General features: G+C 37.6%; 1 protein-coding gene across 1 annotated transcript in view; it reads left to right on the top strand.

Annotated features, from left to right (window-relative positions):
• The window catches only part of FNDC3B (fibronectin type III domain containing 3B), a gene marked incomplete at its 5' end in the record, with an annotated part of 243,117 nt that overhangs the window by 208,235 nt on the left and 8,128 nt on the right, over positions 1-26,754 (top strand). Inside the window, 3 exons of the mRNA XM_084232401.1 lie at positions 7,675-7,887; positions 22,798-22,964; positions 25,718-25,845. Coding sequence (XP_084088527.1) covers positions 7,675-7,887; positions 22,798-22,964; positions 25,718-25,845 — 508 coding nt within the window. The remainder of the gene's footprint in view (positions 1-7,674; positions 7,888-22,797; positions 22,965-25,717; positions 25,846-26,754) is intronic.

Raw genomic sequence — 26,754 nt, 5'->3', positions numbered from 1 at the left:
GCCCTGCTGTCTCCTTTAATTAGCACTGCAGGAGATTTTGATGCTTGTTAAAGTTTGAGAACTTGCACCCTAGAGCAGTGGTTCATGAATGGTGATGTATCTGTGAATCACCTGGAGAGCTTTTGCAAAATACAGACATCTGAGTGCCACTTCCGTAGACTGTAGGGTCTCAGAGGAGGCTAAGATATCATTATCTATGATGTCAGTCATCTCTTACTTAGCCATTCTCACTTCATTCAAATCTGTCTTCACTGGCAGGATTTTCTATAACCTCCTCCATCCTCTTCACTAGAGGGTGAGTTCTGTTTCTCGGTGGCCTCTGTAGTGAGGAGTGCCCCGACCTCCAGGAATGGTGTGACCAGCTGGCTGGTGCAGACCAAGACTGTCCCCTTCCTTTTCCTCCATATTGGTGGCTGGTACAGTTGCCTAAGAGCACTTTTTTTGGCAACCTCATTATGTGTCTGACTCATCCTGAGCTGGCAAACAACTAAAATTTAGGATAGATTTGTTTGTTATGCTCATTTATGTTCTTTTTGCTAGGTAAAACAGGGATGAAAATAATATTCATTGAGTCCTTATTATATGTCAAGCACTACATTAGCCTGTCCAGCATGAGTCATCAATCATTTCTTCCTAACAAGATGAGGTGGGCTTTATTAGGATACAAGTTCTCAGTAGCCAAGTGGCGTCAGACAGCTTTTGACTTCAGTCCTCCCATTTATTGTCTCTGTGACCTCAGGCAAGTTTAACCTCTCAATACCTCAGCTTCCTGATCTGTGAAACAGGGATAATAACTTTAGCTACCTGATAGGCTTTTGAGTGCTTTAGATAAGATTTTAGTATGAGACCTGACACAATAGCATGCGTAATTTAGCTGTTGTTAATGTTTGGTAGGGAAGAAATGAGCCTGAAAAGTTGGCTATGACCCTACTACCAAATTATATTTAGTGATGTCTGTGGAAATCTGGCATTATCCTTTACAACAATGGCAGATATCTAAGCATGTTTTTCCATGCCAGGGCAGTGCATGAAAAAGTAAGTCCAAAGTCCTGGAGCAAAGAGTGATGGCACTGGTTTCTCCACAACATGGTTTCTCCACTGGTTTCTCTCATCGACATGTTTCCAGTTTTATTTTTTTTTTTTATATGTAAGCCATTCTCATGTCTCAGAGGGGTGAGATGATATCTCATTGTCATTTTGATTTACATTTCTCATTTAGTAACTGATATTGAAATTTTTTCATGTATCTTTTGGACAGATAAATGTTTTCTATTAGAAGTGGCTGTTTAGCTCTTTTGTCCATTTTTTGATTGAGTTGTTTGGTTTTGGTATTGCTGAGTTGTATGAGTTCTTTATATATTTTGGAAATTAACCACTTGTTGGAGGTGTGATATGCAAATGTCTTCTCCCAGTCTATAGATTGTCTTTTTGTTTTTCTGGTGGTTTCTTTTGCCTTTTAGTTTAGTGTAGTCCCACATGTTTGTTTTTGCCTTTGTTTCCCTTTTGCTTTTTGTTTCCCTTGCCATTGAAGTTGTGTCCCCAAATATGTCTCTGTGGTTGTTATCCAAGAGTATATTACCTGTGTTTTATGTATTTGTAGTTTTGTGACTTATATCCAAATCTTCAATCCATTTGAGTCAATTTCTCTGTAGTTAATGATCTAGTTTCATTCTTTTGCATGTGGTTGTCCAAGTTTTCCAGCACTGTTTATTGGCAAGCTTTCCTTTTTTTATTGAATGAACATGGCTTCTTTGCAAAGGATTAATTATACGTATATGGTTTATTTCTGGTTCTCTATTCTACCCGATTAGTCTGATTTCCACTTTTGTTCCATACTGTTTTTACCACTATTGGTTTGTAGTGTATCTTAAAGTCATTGGGTGTGATACATTTGTTTATCTAATTTTCTCAGGATTGCATTTCCTGTTTGGGATCTTTTGTGTTTCTATACAAATTTTTTTAACTTTGTTAAGCTGTGCATCTAATTTGATTTCTTTAGTCAGTGTCATTAGTTTATTAATGAATCTTGCAGGTTCCTGGATACTTGAAGAGATTTTTCATTTCTGCCTTATCCAAATTAGCATTTGTTCAGAATTATATCACTTTCCTAAAATTGGAAAGCAAAATTCCATTTACCTTTTCTTAAATACAGAGCTTAAAATCTCAGACACTGATAAACAATGCATGTTTAAAGAAGAAAAAAATAAAAGCCTATGGGTATTATCTAAATTTGAAGATTAACATGTTACTTCAATTAAAGAGGAAATGTCTCAAGTTTGGGTTTGAGATAAACTTTTATTATTTTAATAAAACTTGAAAGTCAGTTTTTTCTGCAGTGAATTCTTGGAATTGTTCCTTGCTTTGCTTTGCTGACTAGTTCATGTGAACCCTCACTAAAATTAAGAAATTATTTTCGTACTACCTTAGTCTTTCCTCCACTTTTTCAGTCTCCTAAGATTAGAGTTCTTAAATATTTTTACTAGAATGCAAGAATGGCATTATTCCATTTTGTCAGCTCTTCAGTCTGTTTTGAGGATTACTTTATCTGTAGGACTAGTTAGTTCATTGCATAGCTGGAATAGTAAATGTTTTCCAATTTTTTTTTCTTCCTGAATCAAGATGTGTTTTTGTTTTAAAACGTTGCTTAAAATCTAAGGGAACATCTTAAAATCAAAGTAGCTGATATCAGAGCCAAAAGTTGTTTAAATATGTGAAAATAAATTTCTTGACTATTCTAAATGTCTATTTTATTGGCAAAATAAAGTTGTTGAGCTGAAATAGTAATCAAATTAAAATTATCTTTTGATTGAATTTGTAGCCTTGTTCAACCCATATTATTGCTTGGAAAGTACGGTTTGCCAGAATACACAAACACTTGAGTTTAACAAGCACTAGGTCACAACAAGGTCTGACCTGCTTCTGCTGGATAGAGCAGAGCAGATGACAGAAGCTAGAGGGGCCTCAGTTGCTTTACTTGCATAATAGTAGTTCCTATTTCATGGAGTCAGGGTAGAAATCAGAGATAATATTGTACATATCAAACTTACATTTCAAAATGAGTTGCCACTGTGCCATTTAGTCTGACTTAATTAATCTCTGCAGTTAACTTCAGTTTCTTTGTCTCTAAAAGCAAGGAAAAAACACTAGTTCCTAGGACACAGCGTAGTCCTTGAACAGAGCAAATGCTTGGTGTTGTGGTGGTGGTTATCACTTCTGTCTCTTCCCAAGCTCTTTGTCACACCTTCACCTTCTAAGGATGGTTTAAAAATTCAGTCCTTTTTGCTGTTGCTGGGTCCTTGGCCAAAATTGAGGAGAAGGAAATGAATAGATGTCATCAGCAATGTGCTCAAGTTACAAAGTTTTTGGTAATAATGCAGCTGAAATGAAGACTTATGTTTGTGTGTCCAGTCACTCCTCATGCACCCAACATGTTTTCTTCACCATTGCAAGAAATGACAGCTCACGAGGCAGCGTAAGAGTAATACCTCCATAAATCAGTGCTTTTAAGTTCACCCACATGCTTTTGCCCCTCCTTGGATCATTTTCTGGTTGTATGATAAACTCAAAAATACTAAAAATTAATAAATAGGAAGTGCTTTCCATATCCCTATTGTAACTTAATCTTGTTTATAAGTACAGCAAAAATATTACGATCCCCATTCTTAGATAAGGAAACTGTTACTTAAAAGTGGTAGATGATTTGTTCAAGGTCATCAAAGTGATGATGATTTCAGAGGCTATGCTGCTAAGGACAGTTAAATTGCTACTTTAGTATTCTTGTTATAGTTGTTATTTTGTGGTGGTGGTGGTGGTGTGTGTGTGTGTGTATGTATTTAAGGCTATAATTATATGCCCACCAAATACTCCTCAGTAAATGCTCAGAGAACCATGGAGTCACAGATATAAGGAATCCAAAACCTAGCAGTTCGTTGTGGACTTTGAGAAAATAGATCAATTTACAAAAGAAATTATACATTAAATCTGTGGGTTTTTTGCACTTTGATGCTTGAATTTTATAAACTATTTTTAAAATTTTAGATCATTTAGATCTCGTAATACTTATTTTTCTGGAATAGGACAGTCTTAAGCAACCCATTAATTACCTCTTTTGTTATTAACATAGCTAAGGACAATTTGGTCTGCACTGACCAAAGCAGTAGGATCCCATGGAATGCAAGGTGAACTTGGCTCTGAAAGACTAGGCCGATGGAAATAAACATCTGGGTCTGTGAGACTCTAAGGATACCTTTATTTTCTAGAATAAAAGGTAGGGGTGGCAGTTCAGACCCTAGAAGGACCTTTGTATAAACCTTGTAGGTGAGGAAATTTGTTATACCATTGAAGAAAGAAAGAGATTGATGTCTGACTTAATTCCCTTTTCCTGAGAAAAGAGAGAGGCCATTAATTTCTACTACTATGATGACCATCTTTTAAAAAGGATTTTTCCTCTTCGGTTGCAGAAAAATGTCTTACTTTTCAATCATGGAAAAAAGGTATTACTACCATAAAGTTACTTTATAAGACTCATGTTGGTAGGCAAGAGTTTATTTTAATCTTTCAATGTTAGCCTGATCATTATGAATATAGCTTCTATAAACATTTGTGTATCAGTATTTGCGAGAACATAAATTTTATTTTATCTCGAAGAAAACCCAAGATATGCTGGGTCATATGCTAAGTATATGTAACCTTTTAAGAAACTTTGTCAAGAAACTTCCAAGATGGCTGTATCATTTTACATTCTCACCAGCAAAATATGAGGGTTCGGTTGTTCTTTATCCCTTACCAGCATGGTATGAAATATTTTCTATTTTAGCCATTGTAGTAGAGACATAGTGCTAGCTCACTGTAGTTTTATTTTGCATTTCCCTAATGGCTAATGATATTGAACATCTTTTCATGTGATTATTTGCCTTATATATACTCTCTTTGGTATAATGTCTGATCTTATCTTTTGCCCAGTTTTTAATTGTTTTTGTTTTCTTACTGTTGAGTTTTGAAAGGTCTTTATACATTCTGAATATGATTCCTTGACACACATTCTCTCCCAGTCTATATCTTGTCTTCATTCCCTGATATAATCATGGGTTTTTTTCTTCCTTAAGGGTATTAATATAATATTATATTTATTTTCTAATATGATAGTATTAAAGTAGTATTAAATATAATAGTATAAAAATAGCAAAAATTTTTAATTTTGATGAAGTCTATTTTTCCATTTCTTTTATAGATCATGCTTTTTACATCATTTCTAAAAAGTTTTTACCTAATTCTAGGTAACATATTTTCTCCTTTAAAGTTTTGTATTTTATATGTAAGTCTAGATCTACAATCCATTTTGGATTAAGTTCTTTTAAGAGGTGAAGTTTAGATTGAGACTTACACCATTGGTTGAAAACACTTTTCTTTCTCGTTGAATTATTTTTGCACATTTGTCAAAAAATCAATCAGTTATATTTGTACAGATCTATTTCTGGAGTCTCTATTCTGTTTTATTGATCTGTGTGTCTGTCTCTTTACCAATACCACACTGTCTAGATTACTGTAACTTTATAGTAAGACCTAAATCAGGTTGTGTGATTCTTCCAACTTTATCCTTATTTCTCAAGTTTGTATTGGCAATTTTAGTTCCTTTGCCTTTCCTTTTAGAATCAACTTACCTTTATCTACTGAGAAGAATCTTGCTGAAATATTATTAAAATTGCATTACATCTATAAATCCATTTGAGGGAATTGACATTTTTGCTGTGTTGAGTCTTCCAATTCATGAACACTGTATGTCTCTTTCTATTTAGGTTTTCTTTAATATTTTCAACAATGTTTTATATTTCATTTCTTTCTTTCTTGTCCCTTTTTTCCCTACTGGCTAGAATTTCTAGGACATGATGAATAGCAATCTTTTCACCATTAATTATATTGTCAGCTGTATGTATTTCCATAGATGCCCCTTTTCAGGTTGAGAAAGTTCTCTCTATCCCTAATTTACTGAGAATTTTTATTAAATGCTTTTTCTGCATCAATTGATATGGTTATTAATATGCTGGGATTGGCTATGGTCTGGATAATGAGAGAATGTAGAAAAAGGAGAGAGGGTAAGAGATTTTCCCTTTTCACTCTGAGCTTTCAGAGGCAATGCAGATGACCACTCTGGGATACCAGGCTGCCTGGAGTCCAGCCTAGAAGATAATGGAAGGGGGAAATAGTAAGCTCACTACTGGCATGATGATGCTGCATATTTTTCCCCATATCCTCCAGCTATTGTTTACTTTTTGGAGTTCTTAAGTAGTTGCTGAATTTGTTTTATTCAAGTTTAATTAATTACCTTATTCAGTGGGAGAGTAAGGTAGAATGTGCTTTACTCTCTCTCACCTGGAATTAACCTGTTTTTTTTTTTTTCTTCTTAACAACCTACAGTCATATTATTAGATTGACTTGCTGAATTACATGATCTTTAAGTTTGAAGAATTTTAATTTGAGGTCACATGATAAATTTAGGTATTGAATATCTAAATGATATTTCCTACATACGTATTGATAATTTCTACTTAAGTATAAGTAATAATAGTTGTTAATAGCTACATTGTAAGAATATTTTAGCTGACCTGTTGCCTAAGAATTTATCTCTTGGGCAGTGTTTTTTGTTATCATTTGTTAGGAAACATTGCTTTTGATTTCAAATCAGGTTTTAATGTTGAACCTTTCAGAACTAGTGACATCACTCTCGTCAATTCAGTAAGGTGCCTGTGTGCCTACCAGGGTGTTTGGGTGGTATTTCCCCTGGAGGCTTGGTAACAGGTTATGAAGGAACTAGAGGGATACAGACCTGGAGTGGTCTTAGAGTAGGGTAAGCTGCAAAATTGTGTGAGGTTATTGAAAGAACAGAATTGTAGGAAGTATTGTACAGAAGAGGAAAGGAAGTCCCAGCTTTAAGAATATGCAGTCACTGCAGGAATGGTTGCCAAGGACGAGGATGAAACATTGCCATCAGTGTGCTGTTTAATGGCCAACTGTGTTAATTAACTAGTAAGAAGATAAAAGAATGAGAAAAGGAATAATAATAGGATATCATTTTTATATATAGTTTTATATATATAGTTTCACTATTTTAAAATTCCTAGACCATGAGGAAAGTGTTAATATATTTTTATTACATCTGAAAGGCACTTGCTCACCAGCACTGTCTGCATGCTCAGCTGTGATAAGAACTGTGGAGATGGTACCTGAGGCTAGTAAGAGGAGAGAGAAATGCCCTGTTGAAGAGTTGGTTTCTTTTGTTTTTGGACCTCTGAAGGAGATGTATTTCTTCCATATCATTTATTCTCCTTGGCCTACTTCCAAAACTGACTTTGAGGCAGCTGAAGAGTGACTAGAACAAAATATTAAAGCACATCTTCAAGATGCGGTCCCTCAGACAGTGGCCTCCCTCCCTTTTTAATTAAAGAACTAAGGGTATCTTAATAATGGGCTGTTGGTTTTCTCCTCTTTCTCGAGCAGAGAGTATAATTTGGCCTAGAGCTACCTAATTCTCAATTTGTCTTAAACTACTTCAATTTGTTTTTCTTTTTTCCATGATAACCACTCTAAGGGCAAGTAAGAATTACTCCAAACAATGTTCATTTCAATGAGGAATCAGTTTTTTAAACCTGCAATATTTGTATTTTTTGCCTTTTTCAGGATCAGAATTCAGGCCATAAATGAAATTGGAGCTGGACCATTTAGTCAGTTCATTAAAGCAAAAACTCGGCCATTACCACCCTTGCCTCCTAGGCTCGAGTGTGCTGCAGCCGGGCCTCAGAGCCTGAAGCTGAAATGGGGAGACAGCAACTCCAAAACGCATGCTGCTGATGACATGGTGTACACACTGCAGCTGGAAGACAGAAACAAACGGTAAGGGGGTTGGGGGTTGTCTTTAAAATGTTCTTCCTCCTCGTTGAAAGATTTCCCATGTATTTGGGTCCTGCATTGTGTACTCAATTATATCCTCCATTTTCACTTTGAAATTTCTCAACGAACATTCTAAAGATCCTGGTTTCCCTGCTGTGATAATATATGTGTTTGTTTTTTCTTTCATAAAGTCAAATAAAGGAGAGAAATTATCTAAAAAGAAAATTGTCAAATTCAAGTAACAGCGTTACTTGTAACAGTGTTATATTAGTCATGAGTGCTGAAGGAAATAAGACTCAGGAAGAGATGTTACCTCTTTAAATTATTCAGTAACCATCAAGACAAACATGTTTACCAGTCTGAAATAGCTGTGGTGGTGTACAGATGGGAATAGTACTCTGTAACTATGGGCAATGCAATATCAAATTAACCAGAGCAAATAACATTCTTTATAAGACTCCATGCCCAGGAAACACTCTTGGCTACAGAAATCATATCCATCCTTTTACATAGTATTTATTTAACCTAACTTCATTTTCTCTGAAAATGGTCAATCAGAAGATGGCAACTGAACTGTATTTAGGAATAATTCAAGTGAAGAGCAGAAACTAATGATACAGTGTTCTGTTACCAAAAGCCCAAATCAGAGAAGTCAGGAAGGGGAGGGAGTAAAACTAAGACAACCGGCTGGACTTATGGCATACCTGCGGATGCACAAAGCCACTGTTGGCATAGAATTAGTTCTGTCACTTCGGGCACTATAGTATTTTGTCCCTTTACTTGGGAAAGTGGTTCTAGTCAGCACAGAAGCCCCTGTTCACTGTCCCCAACTCTGTACTGGAGTGTCTTCGCTTATTTCAGTGCAATGAAGTCCTGCTATGTGGAAGGTGCTGTTTCACTTGGGCCTTCTATGGAGACAGGAAAGAACCAGCACCATCCTCCAGGAGCATAAGATCGACCCACAGATTGTCATAGAACAATAGTTCCATTGCAGGAAATGCCCTGGAAGTTTGGAGGAGGCAGAGACCCTCCAGTTCTAAAGATCAGGAACTGCTTTTTTCCAAACTGATGATTGTGCAATTGACTTTGAAGGACCTGACAAATCTAGCAGTTTGCCTGCAGAAGAACAAAAAATGATTTTCCTACTGGAAACTAGCCCTAGTATAGAAAGCACACAGAATGTAAGATTTCTTTTGGTAGGTTCAGAGACTCAGTTCATACTCTTAGACAAGCGTATTCACCCTTTCACTGACTCATTGTTTTACGGGTAGGGAACTGTTTGCCACTGGAGAGCACTGACAAGAGCAGAAATTGTGGACTAACAGAAAAATGAAAAAAAAAAATTATAAAACTAGCCTTTGGGGGAATTCATAAGCAAGTCTTTTCATTTTTTCCTGAGCTCTTCACTTCCATTGGAGGTAGAAAGAACCTTCCTTAGAGAGTTTCTTCTGTTTATACTGCTTTAAAAATGATAAGACCAAAAATGTAGTCAAAGTTGGTGGCAGAATTGAGATCAAAGCTGCTACCTCCTGACTCCCAGTGCAGATGACTCTACTCCCAGGCCTCGTCTACCCTGTGGTTTGTACGGAGAATGGTGCTAATGCTCAGAACAAAAACTTTCCATGACCACTCATCTGAGTTTGTTCTTTCATGAGATATTTAAATACACCAGACAGAAAACAGTGCAAAATCTGGTATCAATATATACTCTGTCTTTGGGGGAAAATAACCCAAGGCTAGTCTTGTTAATCAAGCAAATGTCTTGCCTAAATTGAAATGGCAATTTAAGGCAACTTACTATTAGGAACAATATTTTTCTTAATTTTATGAGCTAGAGTTCAGATTTATCTTTTTAAATTAGATTTGTCAGTGTTCTCAAAAAGTTATTAGAGTGATAGCAATTTAGAGCACAATAAATTCGCATTCTGTTTGTGGAATGATCTTCCTCAGATTTAATAAGATAAGACTTGGCCTGATTTGAGTTTGAAGATGACCTTCCTTAGTGTCTTGAAACTGAACTGTAATGAATGGTCCCTTGAATGCAAGCCTTTAGATTTGAAAAGTGATTCATGATGATCACAAAGAAGCAATTTGAATTATATGGTGTAGTCTTTTGTCAGTTTTAGTCCCCTTGAGGTTTTTTAGGACGTGGACACAACTAACCCAGTTGAAAGGAACAGTATCTTTTCCCAGATCTGTAGCTTTGAACTTGTTGTTAGAATGGTTTCTATTTATGGCTCTCAGAAAAGTGCTCACATATTCCTTAGCATAAGCATCAATTTTATTAGTCTTAATAAGTTCTTATTATGGATGTGGCAAAAAAATATATCTTGCTTGTAGCCAAGGTGAGAGCCAGAAATAGATTTGTGATTTGCATTTGCCTTCTCGGCTTTCTTTATTTCTTTTGCCATGAACACTTCATACTCGTCACTCACCTTTGGCATTTGAAAGGCAAGCTACTGATGTTGCATTATACAGTGTTCTAATCAATTTTGAAAATAATCTTAGTCTTAAAACATTTTGCAACAGAAGTGCAGTGAAAATAACTTCTTGCTTAGTAAATATCAGGTTAAATAGTTAATTTTGGCCACTAAGTCATTGTTCCCATTTTTTTCTCATCCATAAAATAAAGGGGTTGAAGTAAAAGATAAACTCTGAGATACTTTTTCACCATAAAGCATCAGATCTCTAGATTTATTTATTTGTTTGTTTGTTTATACAAGCACTGAGTACAGTCAGAAGCACAGGAGGGTGAGAGAATTCACCAGAGCCAGAGCGAGGAACAGAACAGGCAGACTGACGAAACCCACTGCTGAGGGGAGCAGCGGGCATGGCAGGAGAGGTCTGCACACCATGTGGGACCCTTGCCTGGCGGCCGGGGATCGAACTGGCACTACAAAGGCTGCGGGCAGCTTCGCAGCCCAGCACTCAACCATGTGCCACCAGGGGAGACCCAGATCTCTAGATATTTGGGAGCAAAATCCTCTGTGTGTGTGCGTGCATCTTATCTCTTTTTTCCTTCATATTTTAGCCTCTGTTTTTAACAGTGTGTGTGTGTGTGTGTGTGTGTGTGTGTATACACACCTTTCACTTACAGATTCTGATATTACCCAGAGATTTCTAAATAGAATGTTTGACCAAAAATATATTTTGAAACTTTCTAAAGGAAAGTTAAGCACCTACAAAGTACCAGACATTGCAAGATTTATCTACATTTAGTTTTCCTGAATAAAAGTGAAAAATTCCCTATGATAGGATTTCTGTCAAAGCCTTCCACCATCTAGGTGAAAAAATAAGATTATATTTGGTAAGTTGAATTGATTTGAACTGTTTTATTCATAAAAAGAAAGGACCATGCTTGAATATTAGATAGACAAAGAAGGCCAGAATCAATCACTGCCTATGGAACTCACAGTCTTGTGTGAGGTGGGTAGAATATACAGATACATTCAAGCAAATCATGATGCAGAAGGCTTAAAGACTTAAATATGCAGAGTATGAAGGAAAGTGAGAAGGACTTTTATTGTAGGCTTAAACTTATATGAACAGAGAAGGCTTCTTAGAGAACACAACTGGTTGGGTGAGTCTTAAAAGAGTTCCAATCTTAAGATCTTATGCAAGAGAGTCTTAGAATGCTAGTAATAAGAACTCAGGATAAGAGAGAAACTAAGGACAAACTCCAAAGCACAGACATGTGACCTGGGTCTTTTTTCCAAGAAAAGACTTTCTAGTTTTGTTAATTTGGGAACTATTTCATTTAAGTAGAAGTGACCTCAATAGAGGTTGTTGCCCAAATTCTTGCTGAGAATTCATCTAGATCACCTGAACTTGCTATGTTGAAAGTTTTTTTTCCCCCTTCAACAGACATGTATTTCCCATGTACTTCTGACCCACAGGGTTCCCAATTCAAGGTCACCAAATACATATTTATGTAGCAGCGGTGCTTTGTATTTATAGGACTGTTTATCTCTGGCAATTAGATTATGATCATTTAATCAGCAGTTTTTTCCTGAATTACTGCAATGTGTGCTAGTCTTATGAGTATGTGTCCTACCTATAAGGAGCTTATCTTGCTGAGAAAACAAATTAAAATGAAACAGTGAGCAGACAGCACAAATACTTTATTTAATTTCAATGAAAAGCAAAATTTAGATTTATTTGGTCATAGAGTGATTAAGTCTGTTTTTTTCTTAAAATTTCTAACACAAAAGATCTAATGTCTGGTTTCTGTGCACACAAGATAAATATATACCCAAAGTAAACATTTTGATAATACTGCTTTCACCTAATACAGGGATTAGAATAACAAGATCAATTCATGTATTTTAAGGCTGTGCTGCTGTGCCGATGATTTGAGCATGCATTTGTCTGTATTACTGAAATGAAGTGCTGTGCTGCCCTAACAGAATTTCAGTTGATGCTGATTCTCATTCTGACCCTCAGGGGTCCATGTTCCCGATAATTGTACACAATACTGATGCCAGAGGAACTTAGATTCCAGGAATGCATTTGTGGTTAATCTGTTGTTCAGGTTTCATCAGACAACCCAAGCATTTTAAAGCAAGACTGCAAGAAAAAGAGGGTGGGAGAGAGGGCTCTAACAGAGGGGATAATTATTACTTGCTCTCCATTAACTCAGCCTTTGTACTTGGGACACTTTTTTTTCAGCCAGAAAAATTGAGGGGCTTTGTAATACGCACAATATGACTACTTGTTTGCTGTTAAAGGGATTAGAAAATAACCTTTATAAAGAATTCCTAAAAAAAAAAAAAAAAACAACATACTGGACAACTGTTAAAAGTGTCTGGGGTATATGAGCACTAGGTGAGGAGTGAATTCTCCTACTATCTTGCCTATTATAGAGCAAGCTCGGGCTTCTATTTCTCAGCATATTGCTGACGTAAAGGAAATAGCGGTAAGGCACGTGTGAGTTTCCTTTGTTTCTATGAAGTAGTCTCAAATCACTCATCACACTAGTGGATAAATGGTGTTTTTACATCACTTTTAATCCCTGGAAGGCAATTGTGTTTCTTGATGGGTGTGTCATATCTCTGCTTTAATCCTTGAAGATGAGATTTACTGTGTGTATTTGAAAGCTAAGTATAAAAGTGGGCGATTTCAAGGTTCTCAGATGGTCTTAGACACTCTAGTCATCCTTTCTTCAAATATAAATAAATATATTTTAAAAATATATCAGTATTTAAGTGCCATTTAAACAAAAAGGTTGAAAATAGGAATTTGCTTTGAATCTGTGTAAAGCATTTCTTCCATTGGCAGCAGCTATAGTGACTTATCTCTTAGAAAAGGAGCATGTAAATTCAACCCAAGAGCTGAAAAGTATTACAGCTTGATCACTCACAAGCCAAAGATCTATATTCAGCTAGGGGAATAAGGTAGGAAAGTTAACCCCTTTGCTCATTAGTCTTTTGGAAATTGCTCTTGGCATTTTTGGGGTCAGGGTACAAGCTGAGATGCCCTCAAACCTCACAACCAGTTTAGGTAATGCACCTTCCCTGCCTCGGGTGTCCTCAGATCATTCCACCTGCTTTCATCTGCTCTTCATAGAAATGGCAGGACTCCGTGTTCTCGGTGGAGTGAGGACACATACATTTCTGTTTTGAACATCCTCTATTTCCATTCATCACATCAGTAACAGAAAATTCACACACCATGCAATATACATGGACCCCAGGGTGACCACAGGTGTCTTTGTTAAGGAATATAACTATACAGCATTTATGACAGCTTTGGTTTGTGATATTATGAAATGTATTTTGAAGGGTGCCATTTACAACCGTTAGTAGATGACAGGCCATGTTAGGTCAGCAAGTTAGATCATTCTGAAGAGTTAATACTAATGAGCTGCTGTTAGCCTACAGTGGGCCTAGTATTACAAGACAGCAACAAGGTAGTAAACAAAAACCTTTGTAAGCTCTTCATTCAAAGTACTCTTGGGTGTTTCTGAGCAAAGCTGTTTTAAATAAGCAGATTTTGAAATTCTTTATAAAGCATCATTTCCCTCTAAAAGGATTTAAAATAAAGGAACATTTAAAGCTACAACTTATCTGAATTTCTTCCCCAGTTGAACATTAGTGCCCCAAAAAGTCATCTTTCACGATGATAAAGTCTAAAATACTGAACTTAAGAGGCCTCCCCAGTGGCGCAGCAGTTGAGCGCCCGCAGCCTCTGCAGCCCTGGTTCGATCCCCGGCCACCTGGTGAGGGTCCCACATGGTGCGCAGACCTCTTCTGCCACCCGCTGCTCCCCTCAGCAGTATATTTCATCACTCTGAAATATTTCATATTTCATTACTCTGCCTACTCTTCTCTCCCCTCTGGCTCTGGTGACTTCTCTCACCCTCCCGCGCTTCTGACTGTACCCAGTGCTTGTATAAATAAATAAATAAATAAATCTTTAAAAATAAATAAATAAAAGTAAAAAATAAAATACTGAACTTAAAAGCATAGCTTTCCCCTGGAATTTCTTGACAATGTCAAGAATCTTTTGTTTTCGCCTCCCTAATATATACTTACAAGGAATCATAGAATGTGTTTAATCCTTTTATTTGGAGCTCATAAAATCCTTCCAGGTGAACTCAGCCTTGAGAATTATCTCCTCATTCAAGCTCATAGTGAAGATAACAGACTGCACTGTTGTCGAGATCTTTGTATCCCCTTGGAGTGAGTGTCCTGACAGGCAAGCAGAATAAGCAAAGTTGTTTTCATACTTATATATAGGTAGAACTCTTAAAAATCAGTAATAAATCACCAGCACTAAAATCCATGTGTGCTTATTACCTTTAGAGTGCTTAGTTTCAACAAGACATTACTGTCAAAGCTGAAGCAATTTGGGGACAGAGCCATAGAGAATTCATTTCGCCTGTAAGCTTTCAGTGACCCAGCCAGTCTCTGCTTTGTTTATATTTCTCCTTCCAAGTAAATATTTTTAGTAGAAAAGAGCATTTCTCCCCAGTTTTCCTTTCTCTAAGTAAAAATGCCCAAATTTCCATTAATGAGCAGCTTGTACAGGCCCTCTGCTCCCACCTTCATCTGTTTCAGCAGCAGCTCTGGTGGCATTCAGCAGGACAGAGTGGGTAGTGCTCTCCTGCGTGGCTTTCTCTCCAACACAGAAAGCCTACGGGGATGTATGTGAGAAGGATGTCTTCTCTTAGATTGTTTCCCAGAGTTAGCTAATTTATGACAAAAATGCCTAGAGTTTCCAGTGGAGCAAGGAAATTCTCTTCAATAAATGGTGTTGGGCAAACTGGATAGCCACATGTAAAAGAATTAAACTAGATTACTACCTGACAGCACACACAAAAATTGACTCAAAATGAAGTAAAGATTTGCATGTAAATCATGAAATCATAAAATACACTGAAGATAGTATAGGTGATGTACTCCTTGCTATCTGTCTTATATATGTGTTTGAGGACTCAACTCTGACAGGAAGAGAAACAACAAAGACAAACAGAATTACATGAAACAGAGAGAAAGAAATCTGCATAAAAATGAAGACATTCTATAGAGTGGAAGAAGATATTTGCACATCATATATTTGACAAGGGGTTAATAGCCAATATATATGTAGAACTCATAAAACTCAATAAAAAGGATCTGATATAAAAAATGGGCAGAGGATCTGAATAGACACTTCTTTAAAGGTGACATGTGGAGGTTCAATAGGCACATAAAAAGATGATCCATCATCTCTTATTGTTAGGGAAATGCAGATCAGAACACCAATAAGCTATCACCTCACACTTGTAAGAATGGCTATTATCCAAGAGACAAACAACAAATGTTGGGGGGGATGTGGAGATTCTTATACACTGTTGATAGAAATGTAAATTGGTACAGCCATTATACAAAGTGGTGTGGAGATTTCTCAAAAAATTAACAATAGGAATTCTGTATAATTCATTTATCCTACTTTGGGTACTTATCGCCCAGATACAAACTACTAATTCAGGGAGATACATGCACCCCCATGTTTATTGAAGTATCATTTATAGTAGCTGAGAAATTCCAATGGAGCAAGAAATTTATGACATAAATTAGTTGTGTACATATATGTGGTTTTATTTCTGGACTCTTAATTCTTTTCCATTTATCTGTGTATCTGTTTTTATTCCATTATTAAGCTGTTTTATTTACTGTCACCTTGTAGTATAGTTTTAAGTCAGGGAGTGTGATATCCATTTTTGCTCTGTTTTCCTCAGGAGTGATTTTGCTATTTAGGATCTTTTGTAGTTAAAAAATTTCACATTTTTGTTGTTGTATTTTTGTGAAGATTACCTTCGGGATGTTTTTAGGTATTGCGTTAGATCTGTTTATTGCTTTAGGTACTATAGCCATGTTAGCAATGTTAATTCTTCTGATCCATGATCACAGAATATACATTTTCATGTCTGTCAGGTCTGTTACTTCTCTGATTAAATTTTATCAAACACATTTATTTCTCTTTGATGCAATTGTAAATGAAATTATTTTCTGTTCTAATAAAACTAATGAAATTAGATTCTGTTAGAAAGCTTTTCTTTCTGTTCATATTTGCATAAAAAACAATAGAATTTTGTATATTTTGAAACCTGCACTTTACTGTATTTGTTATTCCTAATCGCTTTTTACTGTAGTCTTGGAATTTTCTGCATGTAATTTAATGTCATCTGCAAATAGTGATAGTTTTACTTTTTCCCTTCCAATTAGGATGCCTTTTATATCCTTTTTTTTAATATCCAAAAGAACAGGTTTATTATAAAAAGGGAGAAAAGAATAACACTCGCACAGGGAGCCTTCCTGGTGGCCTAAGGGTTAAGTCTCAGCATTATCACCGCTAGGCCTGAGTTCAGTCCCAGCCCAGAGGCTAACCACATAAGGCACTGCAGACCTCTCCTGTCTTATCTGCTGCCCCCCCCCTTGGCAGTTTATTTCAGTAGATCTACCTATTCTGCCCATTCTGTCTCTAATGAATCCTCTCACACCCTGCACCACTGGCCTACACCCCAGTTATTCTACAAAATAAATATTTATAAAAAAAAAAAACACGTGTACAGGCACAAGCTGGCGGTAAGAGCTGCCCATAAAAGGGACAAGTTTGTTAGAAAAGAAGCCTGCACAGTCATAGGCTGACAGCCTTGGGCGAAGAGCTGCCTCTGCTGCTTTGTACAGGGAGGAAGTCAGTGAAGAGAAGCACCAGCGTGGTCACAGGTGGGCCAGAGACCTGCTACCCTGCAAAGGGAGAAAGTTGGTGATGAGGAGCACGTGCTTAGGCACAGGCAGGCAGAAAGGCTGCTGCTTTATACCCTTTTTTAGTCTGATTGCTCTTGCTGGGATCTCTAACACTATAATAGTAATGAGTGGCTATTCTTTTCTTGTTCCTGATCATGAAGGAAAAACTTTCAGTTTTTTGCCATCGTGTTTACTGTGCTTTTGTCTTAGATGGTCTATTTTTTTTTTATGTTCTCCCTTTTGTGGACAGTTTTCATCATAAAGTTGAATCTTGTCAAATGATTTTTCTGCATCTGTTGGGAAGATCATATGATTTTTATCCTTCCTTTCATTGTGTGTATCATGTTTATTGGTTTGCTGATGTTGAACCATCCTTGCATTCCTGGAATAAATCCCATTTTATTATGGTTTACGATTCTTTTAATTATTTTAAAATTTAGTATGCTAGTACTTTATTGAAGATTTTTACATCGATATTCATCGAAGATATTGGTCTGTGGTTTTCTTTTTTTTGTGATGTGTTTGTCTGCTTTTAGAACCCAGGTAAATATGGCTTCATATAATATGGAAGGTTTATTTCCTTTTCATTTTATGGAAGAATTTGTGAAGAACATGTAGTCTTTGAAAGTTTGCTAGAATTCACTGGTGAAGCCATATGGTCCTGTGCTTTTTGGGGATTTTTGGTTTTGGGGATTTTTTGGTTTTGGTTTTGGGGATTTTTGGTTACTGTTTCAATTTCCTCATTCATGATGGGTCTGAGTCTACCTAATTCAGTCTCGCACTGTTACATATTTCTAAGAATGTGTGCATTTCTATTTGTTGCAATATAGTTGTTCATAATACTCTCGTAAGATTCTTTTTATTTCTTTGACATCTGTTGTAACTTCTCTTGTTTCTGATTTTGCAGTTGTAATTTCTCCTTTATATTCTGGCAAAGGTTTGTCTATTTTCTTAATCTCTTTCAAAGAACCAGGTCTTAGTTTTGGGGGGGGGTTTGGGGGGGACTTTTAAAAATATTTTGTTAACGTATCTCTAATTTTTACTGTTTCCTTCAGTCTACTGACTTTGGCTTTGCTTTTTCTTTTTCTAGTTCATCTAGGTGTGGGCTTAGATTTTTTGCTGACTATTCTTGCTTGCTGAAGGTATTGCTGTAAGCACTCTTCTTAATACTGCTTTTGCTGCATCTTACAGGTTCTGATAAGTCAATTTCATTCATCTCTAGGTATTTTATTTAACCTTTTATTTCCTAATGAACCAATAATTATTCAGTGGCATATAATTTATTCTCTACAAACTTGTGGTTTTACCCTCTTTCTTCTTTTGATTGATTTCTAATCAATGTTATTTCTTTTCCACCTGAATCATTTATACTTTACTACAATGCAGTGATTTGTTCCTTCATTTATTCTGCTTCCATAGCTTATTCCAGCTATCAACCTCATTAAGTTCTTTGCATTCCAAAATCTGTTATTTTCTTGCAGTTTTTTAACTTCTGTTCATTAATTTTATTTCTAAACTCAATTTGTTTTTCTGAGTTTTGTGTCTCCTTGATTTGCTTTTCTAGGTTCTCTTCTGTTGCTTAGACTTCCCTTTCTGAGTTTTCTATATCTCTGAGTTTATCATTGAAATTTTGAATTTTCTATCTGATACAGAGATATGCTCTTCCATGTCTTTGTGGTTGGATTCGGGAGAATGATTTGCTCCCTGTGATGTCATATTTCTCTGAAGTCTCAAGTTGCTATATGTCATAATTTTTTTGTCTACCTATTTTGCTTTTTAAAATGTCCTTGTTTTGCTTGTTTTGTTTTTGTTTTAATATCTGGATTAATAATTTGGAAAGTCGAACTACTTTTAATTTTCCAGCGGGTGGCACTGTAGCTTTATTTCTATTTATTTATTTGTTTGTTTGTTTATTTATTTATTTATTTTGGTGTCTGCTGCCTTCTGTAGGTCTGAAAGCCTGTATTTGCAGTTGCCATATCAGCAGCAGGGGGCAAGTAGGAGAGTTGGGTACGTTGCATTGAGTAGCCCAGTAACTATTGCAAATGTTATGAAAGTTGGGGGGGAAATATTACTGTGAGCTGGCTTGTGTTTTTAGCACTGCCAATATTTTCCTCTCTTGGATCTGAGATTCAGTAGTCTGTCTCTGTCAATGTATTCACATCATCAGTACTAGTCTCCAGGTGAGAAAGGGAAAGTATAGTCTACAGAATCTTATCTGCTATCCTCTTTAACTGGGCCCCTACCATTGTGGAGCACCCTAACTCCTCCTTGTGGGCTTCACCTAGATGAAAGGTGTGTGCCCCCACATCATTTCCATTCTCCCTTCCCCAAAGCCCCTGGCAGAGTTGGTAGCCTGTCATCTCTGTCTGTGCCCCTGACTAAAGCCTCCACACATTTCTTTGCACCCACCTCCCACACACTGAACCATGAATCTCCTCTGCATACCCTCTGGTTCAGTCTTTGTTGGTTTCTGAAATGCAAGGGGTGCTTCAGTTTTACCATGAACTGCTGGACACTCTGGATATAGCATCCCTCCTGTTAATTGTTACTTCTCTTAGGAGTGAAGTAAGGAACCTCCTCTGTTGTTATCTTTGTTACATCTGCTTTTGACACTTAAAACAGCCCATAAAGTAGATGCTGTCTGTGTTTTGCAGATGGGAGAAACTTCAGCTTAGCAGGGTGAGTAATTTGGCAGTGAGTCACAGGGCTGAGAGTCAAGTTCAGTTTTCTTGGGTCCAAGTCCCTGTGCTCCACGTTTTCCCACCAGTAGTGTGGGGGTGCAAACAGGGAGATAAATAATAAATGGTACAGTCTTCAACAGGTAGAGTAGACCAAAGGAGTGACCAAGGAAAAAAAAACTCCCCACACAGTGTGTCCTCAGCAATCAAACGAGGGATGAGGTCTCGTGAGAGTTTTTGCATCTCCTGCTGATTATGTAGGCATTTCAGCTGCTCAGGTTCTTCTTCACTCCCTCATTCTCAGTCATTTCCTTCCAGGGATCTCACTACACCATCACGCCCCACGTCCAGCTTAGAACAGTGCACCCTAATACAGTGCAGATCAGGCCTCCAGGACAACAGGACTCCTTTTTCAGCCTCTGGCTGTGACTCATGCCCCAGCACTTAGAATGCATGAACATGTGTGGGGTCCAAGCACTGATCCCGGGGGCTCTAAATACAAGGGGGAGGGAAAATGTCATCCTCTTCATCACAAAGCTGTGCTCTAAGTTCTAATCCTTGGTTGCATTTAAAACATGGAGTCTTCAATTATTTTGTCCTGGCACATTTAGCATATTCTATCATTAAAAACTCTGGCTTATTAATAAATTTTAAAATTAGCTTGGTCTTTTATAAAAAATTTTTAGGAAAGAGAAAAAAATTTTGATATGCTATTTATTCAATTTGATATGCTATTTGTTCACTACAAAAATAAGAGTACTGAAGTTGCTTCTGTAAATGTATTTGTGACTGTGAATGCTACTGCCCACATATAGAATTAAATCTAGGCACAAATACATATTGAACTTATTTTTAAAAGAAATACTGTCATTAGTATATGATAAAACAGGAAAGCAGAACTGAAGTAAGTCCTCTCCAAACTCCTTTAAAAGCCAGGCTTCATTGCAAGTTTGTAATGAAAATCTAACACTATAGCTTCTTAAACCAGGACTTCTTTGGTAAAATTAAGGGCAATTACTCTAGCTAGACATGGTAGCCCAGGTAAGGCTGAGTTAATCAATAGCTGTTTGCCTCTAGCATTAGCAAGAGGATCTTCATTAAGGCGGTAATGTGTCAGGAACGCTAAATAGGTTGCCATGGTGCTTGTGGGTTTCAGTCTGGACTCTGGCTTCCCCTGAAATTAAAAAAATGTCCAGCCCTCAGTAAAAAGTGTTCCTTATACACCAAAATAGAGGAATATTAAATTTGTGAAATGAAGGACTTGGCATCTCAATTGTAAAAGCTGATGAAAGTTTGGATATTTTAAAATAAGTATCAATTCTGATGGGTTTTGTAAAAAAAAAAAAAAAAGTCTATCTTTCCATTCATTCATCCTGAGAAACTGTTCTTCAGAAAACCCTGCCCACACGCAGGAGCAGCTCACACAAGGGTTAGGTTTTATTCATCTCTAAACACAGAGCCTAACACCCAGCAGATGTTCAAGAAATGTTTGGTAAATGAATGCATAAATTCTGCTTATCCCTTAGGCCAAATTGGCCTAAGAGGCAGAAATTTTGAACTATGATTCTATCATTGACTGACTTCCTCAGTATCTGAAGACAGCGTATCATCTCCAGGCTGTTTTATCACATGCTGCAGCCTCTGCAGCATGAGTTTGATCCCTGGCCGGCCAGGGAGAAACCCACATGGAGAGCAGACCTCTCCTGTCTCACCTGTTGCAACCTGGGAACTGGGACAACAAACCAAACACACAAGGCCGTGTGTTTGCATTATTAACTCATGTATTCATGTCAGCAAGGTTCAAATCCTGAATCTACTTAAAATCCTGGATAACTAAAGGGGAGTGAGTTCCAAAATATTTATAGTTAAGTATAAAAGGAAAATGATGACAGCTATGTTGTAGTTCTAATTATAATCCAGTTCATTGTGAAAATATTGATTTTTCAAGACCATGGGGAAAAGTCCTTGAAATGCAAAGCTTTATTTTTTATCTTCATGCCTTCTTACATCACATGGAAATATTAGCAGAGGGCCTCCCCGGTGGCGCAGCAGTTGAGCGCTGGGTTGCGAAGCTGCCCGCGGCCTCTGTGGCGCCGGTTCGATCCCCGGCTGCTCCCCGGCCACCAGAGGAGGGTCCCACATGGCGCGCAGACCTCTCCTGCCGCCCGCTGCTCCCCTCAGCAGTGTACTTCGGTCCTTCTGCCTGCTCTGCTCCCCGCTCTGGCTCTGGTGAATTCTCTCACCCTCCTGCGCTTCTGACTGTACCCAGTGCATGTATAAACAAAACAAACAAATAAATAAATAAATAAACATGCCTCTATTAAAAAAAAAAGAAAAAAAGAAATATTAGCAGAGAGGTGCATGAATAATCCTGGTTCAAATCCAAAAGCTGCCGTTATAAACTGTCAAGCTCACCTGTGCTAATTTCCTGTTATTTTGATGAACTTGGATGATTCTAGACACAGTATTTAATTTTCATTGTACACAGTTTGTCAAAAATGTATAATTTTTAACATTTTTGTATCATTTTAAGAATGGGGCTCGGAAATTAATTTTCTAGGAAATACTTGGTTATTTGGGAAATTCAAGTAAAGAGCTCATTTTATTTCTCTAGTGCTCAGTTAACATTTACTTCATTAACCAGTAAATTATCCAGAGTTCTAGGTGGTAAATTAACACATTCAGATTCTGTAAACTATACCATTACAAAAAATTTGAAATTTCTGGTCTTTATTAATAAAGACATGGACAACTGGTATTTCTAGAATTTAGACTATTTAAAGGTAGTTTCATTCTAAGCACTATATCTGCTTTAATTGGTGTTTTTCTTAAATATATATTAGACATTAAACATAACCATAACATAGCAGGTGGTTGAATATTAATATGACTATATAAAAAGTACTTACCAAATTGGTCTAAACTGCTCCACTAGCTTCATTATAGTTTCTTGTCATTAATAAAAATTCAGGTAGCTTAATGGATTCATCATCTTCCTGTAGGTTTGTTTCAATCTACAGAGGACCCAGTCACACCTACAAAGTTCAGAGACTGACGGAATCCACATGCTACTCCTTCAGAATCCAGGCAGCCAGCGAGGCTGGGGAAGGTCCCTTCTCAGAAACCTACACTTTCAACACAACCAAGAGTGTCCCTCCCACCATCAAAGGTTTGTAGACAGTATATTCTGCTATACTTTATTGTAAAATTTATTGAGACTTAAGAGTAGCAGGCTTGAATCTAACCTTGAATGTATTCTTTTATTTTTTTTTTTTGAGATTTATTTATTTATGGGGTACAAGCCAGAGGTGTGGAGGGGGGGTGAGAGGATTCACCAGAGACAGAGTAGGGAACAGAACAGGTGGGTTGACTGAAATACACTGCTGAGGGGAGCAACAGGTGAGACAGGAGAGGTCTGCTCTCCATGTGGGTTTCTCCCTGGCCGGCCAGGGATCAAACTCATGCTGCAGAGGCTGCAGATTGCTTCATAGTGCGGTTCTTAACCCCTTGCGCCAAGGGAGCTGCAACCTTGAATGTATTCTAATATTTCTAATATCTGCAAGATAGAATCAAAAGAACAGTCTAAAAGAGGCGGTCAGGAAATGGGTTCTCTGGGGGAAATGAGAGGCCTTACAGGGCCTATCAATAGTGACTTCTCTCATGTAAGTGTATATGATTACTGCCAATAATTTGGTATAATAATTTAGTGAAACATTCTCATCCCCTCCAAGGGTAGATGGACAAAAAAAAAAAGACCCAAGCTTGAAATGGGCTTGAAATGAGGGTAAATTTCTGGTATTACAGATTTATGACAGCTTAGCACATGACTGCCTACATAGGCAACCTCAGCACTGTCTTCCCCCCTACCCTCACCTCTCATTAGGGAAAGCTGCAGTAACAGTGTCTTCAGGTCCCCTCAAGTATTTGTGTTGAGATTTTTAAGTGACTAGTTTACTGTCTGCCCCGTCCGGGTTGTTCTTTCACCAACTCAAGTGAGCAAAAGGTACACTGTCCGGGTTCTTCCTTCACTGACTCAATGGAATCCACATGCTACTCCTTCCAGTTCTGCCTTCTGCACAGCTGACTCGGAAAGCTGGGCAAACAGCAACAGTCAGCCCTAGCCACCTGGCATTGGGCCTAGACCCGGCCCCTTTGGAGATTCCTGAACTTGGACGGCTTCTCCTCCTGATAACATGGCTCCTGTGACAGTCCTTGCTGCCTGTCTTTGCAGGGTGGGAATGGCTGGTGGCTTCATCTGAAATACCCCAAGGCTGATGGGTAGATAAGCAGCCCACCTGAGCGAAGTTGTACATGGGTAAACGTGAGGGTGAACTCTATTGTTTGGGAGGGTAAGGGAGTGAGCACAATCTGTAAATAAGTTCCCACGTGTGTCTGGCCCCAGGAGCAGGCCAGTGACGCACCACTGCCACATGGAGGGGCTAATTCAGTTGCCACCACAACACTGAGTCAATTATGGGAGAGTGGGGACCTGCAGTCCTTGGTCAGAGGTGTTAGGCTTCTGTGAAGGTTCCCGTAGCTCCACCCAGGCTTCTTTATGGTAAACACCTTCTACTTCCCTGCCCTTGAACAGTCCAGAAGCTCTTTGACAATTTCTTCTTCATGTGACTAAGAAACTACTATAAATGGATATTCTCACACAAGGCCTTGCTGGGTTCCTTGAGCTGTAAACGCTCCAGTCCTTGGTATCTTGTCGTCCTTTAACCAAAATAGAAGAGAGTGCTGAAACATGAGGTGGCTGATAGATTTGTTGTGACAAGGGAAATTTGCCACATTTACCAATTAGCAAGTTTCATGGATCTTTCTGGCACCATCTCCAACATCTCTCAAGGTGATTGTTAGTGGCCGTTCATTTCGTGGCAGACAGAATATTGAATTGATAGCACCTGCAGTTCAAGGACTGTTTCCTCATGCAAGGCCCTGCCCTCTCACTCGGACTCAAGAAATTATCTTAGCCAGAGGACTATTTAGTCTGATAAGATTCCTTGTTTAGTTTTTCCATAAATTACTTAGAGTTTTTACCAACTAATTCCAACCTTTTTTTTGAAGAGAACCTTTCTTCTGAAACAGATCGTACAGAAATGCAAGTATTCACAACTGTCTTTAAAAATTAATTATTGTGTAATTAGAAATTTGGAATAAAGGAGGGATTCAGAGAGAGGAATTACATGTTTTAGATACTTAATAGAAAAATATCAGATGCTGATTTAAACTGTAGAGAAGTATATGCTATGAGAAAATACCTTAAAATTTTATCACATTTTAAATGCCTACCATTTGAACCAGAATGACAATTCCAGTAGGTGAAAAATAAGCTAAAAAATAAATATAAGGTAACAATTTTGAAAGACTGTGTTGCTCATTCTGTGAGACTTATCTCAGATGCCACCTGCTCCTCACACTGTCCTTACACTCACATTTGTGGCTTTGCCGTCCCTGGAACTCCCTACCTCTGGCTTGTTCCTCTCATTTTCATCTGCCTTATGTTATGTTTCCTTTTCTAATTGCATCCTAAGATCTCCCCTCCTTAACTAGATCTTAATTTCCTCCAAAGCAGAATTTTTTGTATCCATTTTTGCACACACACACACACCCCACCCCCAAGTATCTAATGCAAGCCTAATCATAGAAGGTGCTCAATAGCCATGGAAAAAATGACACACATGTGACTGAGTCCAGCGGTAATTAATAGAGTAATGAGCAAAGGATTCTTCACTAATGCTTTCAACTCAAGTGTATCTTCTCTGCATAGAGGGTGCTCTGCTGTTTTTCTAGGAGGCTGGACAAATTCCTCTCTCAGGGAGGCATAATACTCTCTCTAGGTTCTCACTGGTACTGCTAAAATAGTGACTGTTTATGTCATACTTTGAATTTTGAACTTGGATATGTGGATTTGTATTTCAGCCCCTCGAGTAACACAGTTAGAAGGAAATACATGTGAAATTTTATGGGAGACGGTACCACCGATGAAAGGAGACCCTGTCAATTACATTCTGCAGGTATTGGTTGGAAGAGAAACTGAGTACAAACAGGTAAGAACCCCAGTGCACGGCACATATGTGGCTTATTAGACTTAGACCTCTTGCCTCTGTCTGCTGCCATGAACGAAACGACTTAGCGACCAGTGAGCTACATTTTCTTTTCTTTAAATCACTCACAGAAACTGCCCTAATATGTACCTGTTACCTACTACTTTAGGACACATAATCCATAGTTTAGAATTTATTTTGTAGATGGTGCTATTCATCTTAAAATTTCAGTTCTCAAGCATAGTCTTGTATTTTAAGCTCTATTATTTATACCTGATATTGGCATTGTTGTTTACAAATAATCAAAGCCCTTATAACTGAAAATGAAAGTGCCAGTGGTTTCGCTATAGCAGGAAGTAGTCTCAGCCTAACTCCTGAAGCCTATGTCTGGTCTGCCTTTTATTTAAAAGTTTTACAAATGCATCAGGAAGCTGACCTCTCAGTCCTTGAGCCCCCAGGATTCAGAAACTCTAGGTCCCTGCTTGGCACTCTTTAATATACACAAGAATCACCTGGAATTTTTTAAAATGCGGATTCTGATTCTGTGGGTCTGGGGTAGGGTATAAGATCTGTTGCTTGTCCATAGACCATAATTTGAATAGCAAGACTGTATGAATCACCTGGTAAACCCAGGTGAGAGAGAATGTAATTGAAATATCACCAGGTGTAGACAATTTGGTTTCGTTATTTTCCTTCCCCTTTTTGATATGCTTCCCAAACCACCCATTATCACGTCTGAAACCTATACATTATTCCATAAGTTTCTTTAATGTTTCCAGAAACTTAACTATCCAATCAGGATAGTTATTCCATTAGGAAAATCAAGTCCCATTCATGTCAGCACCTTTAGTAGAGACATTTATATTTATATTGAACTGAAAAGTTGAAGGCGCATGTCACCTGTATTTTGAA

This window comes from Talpa europaea, assembly GCF_964194135.1.
Source record: "Talpa europaea genome assembly, chromosome: 4".
NCBI classification, from domain to species: domain Eukaryota; kingdom Metazoa; phylum Chordata; class Mammalia; order Eulipotyphla; family Talpidae; genus Talpa; species Talpa europaea.
Note: the sequence above shows the minus strand (reverse complement) of the source record. Positions and strands in the feature narration are given on the sequence as shown.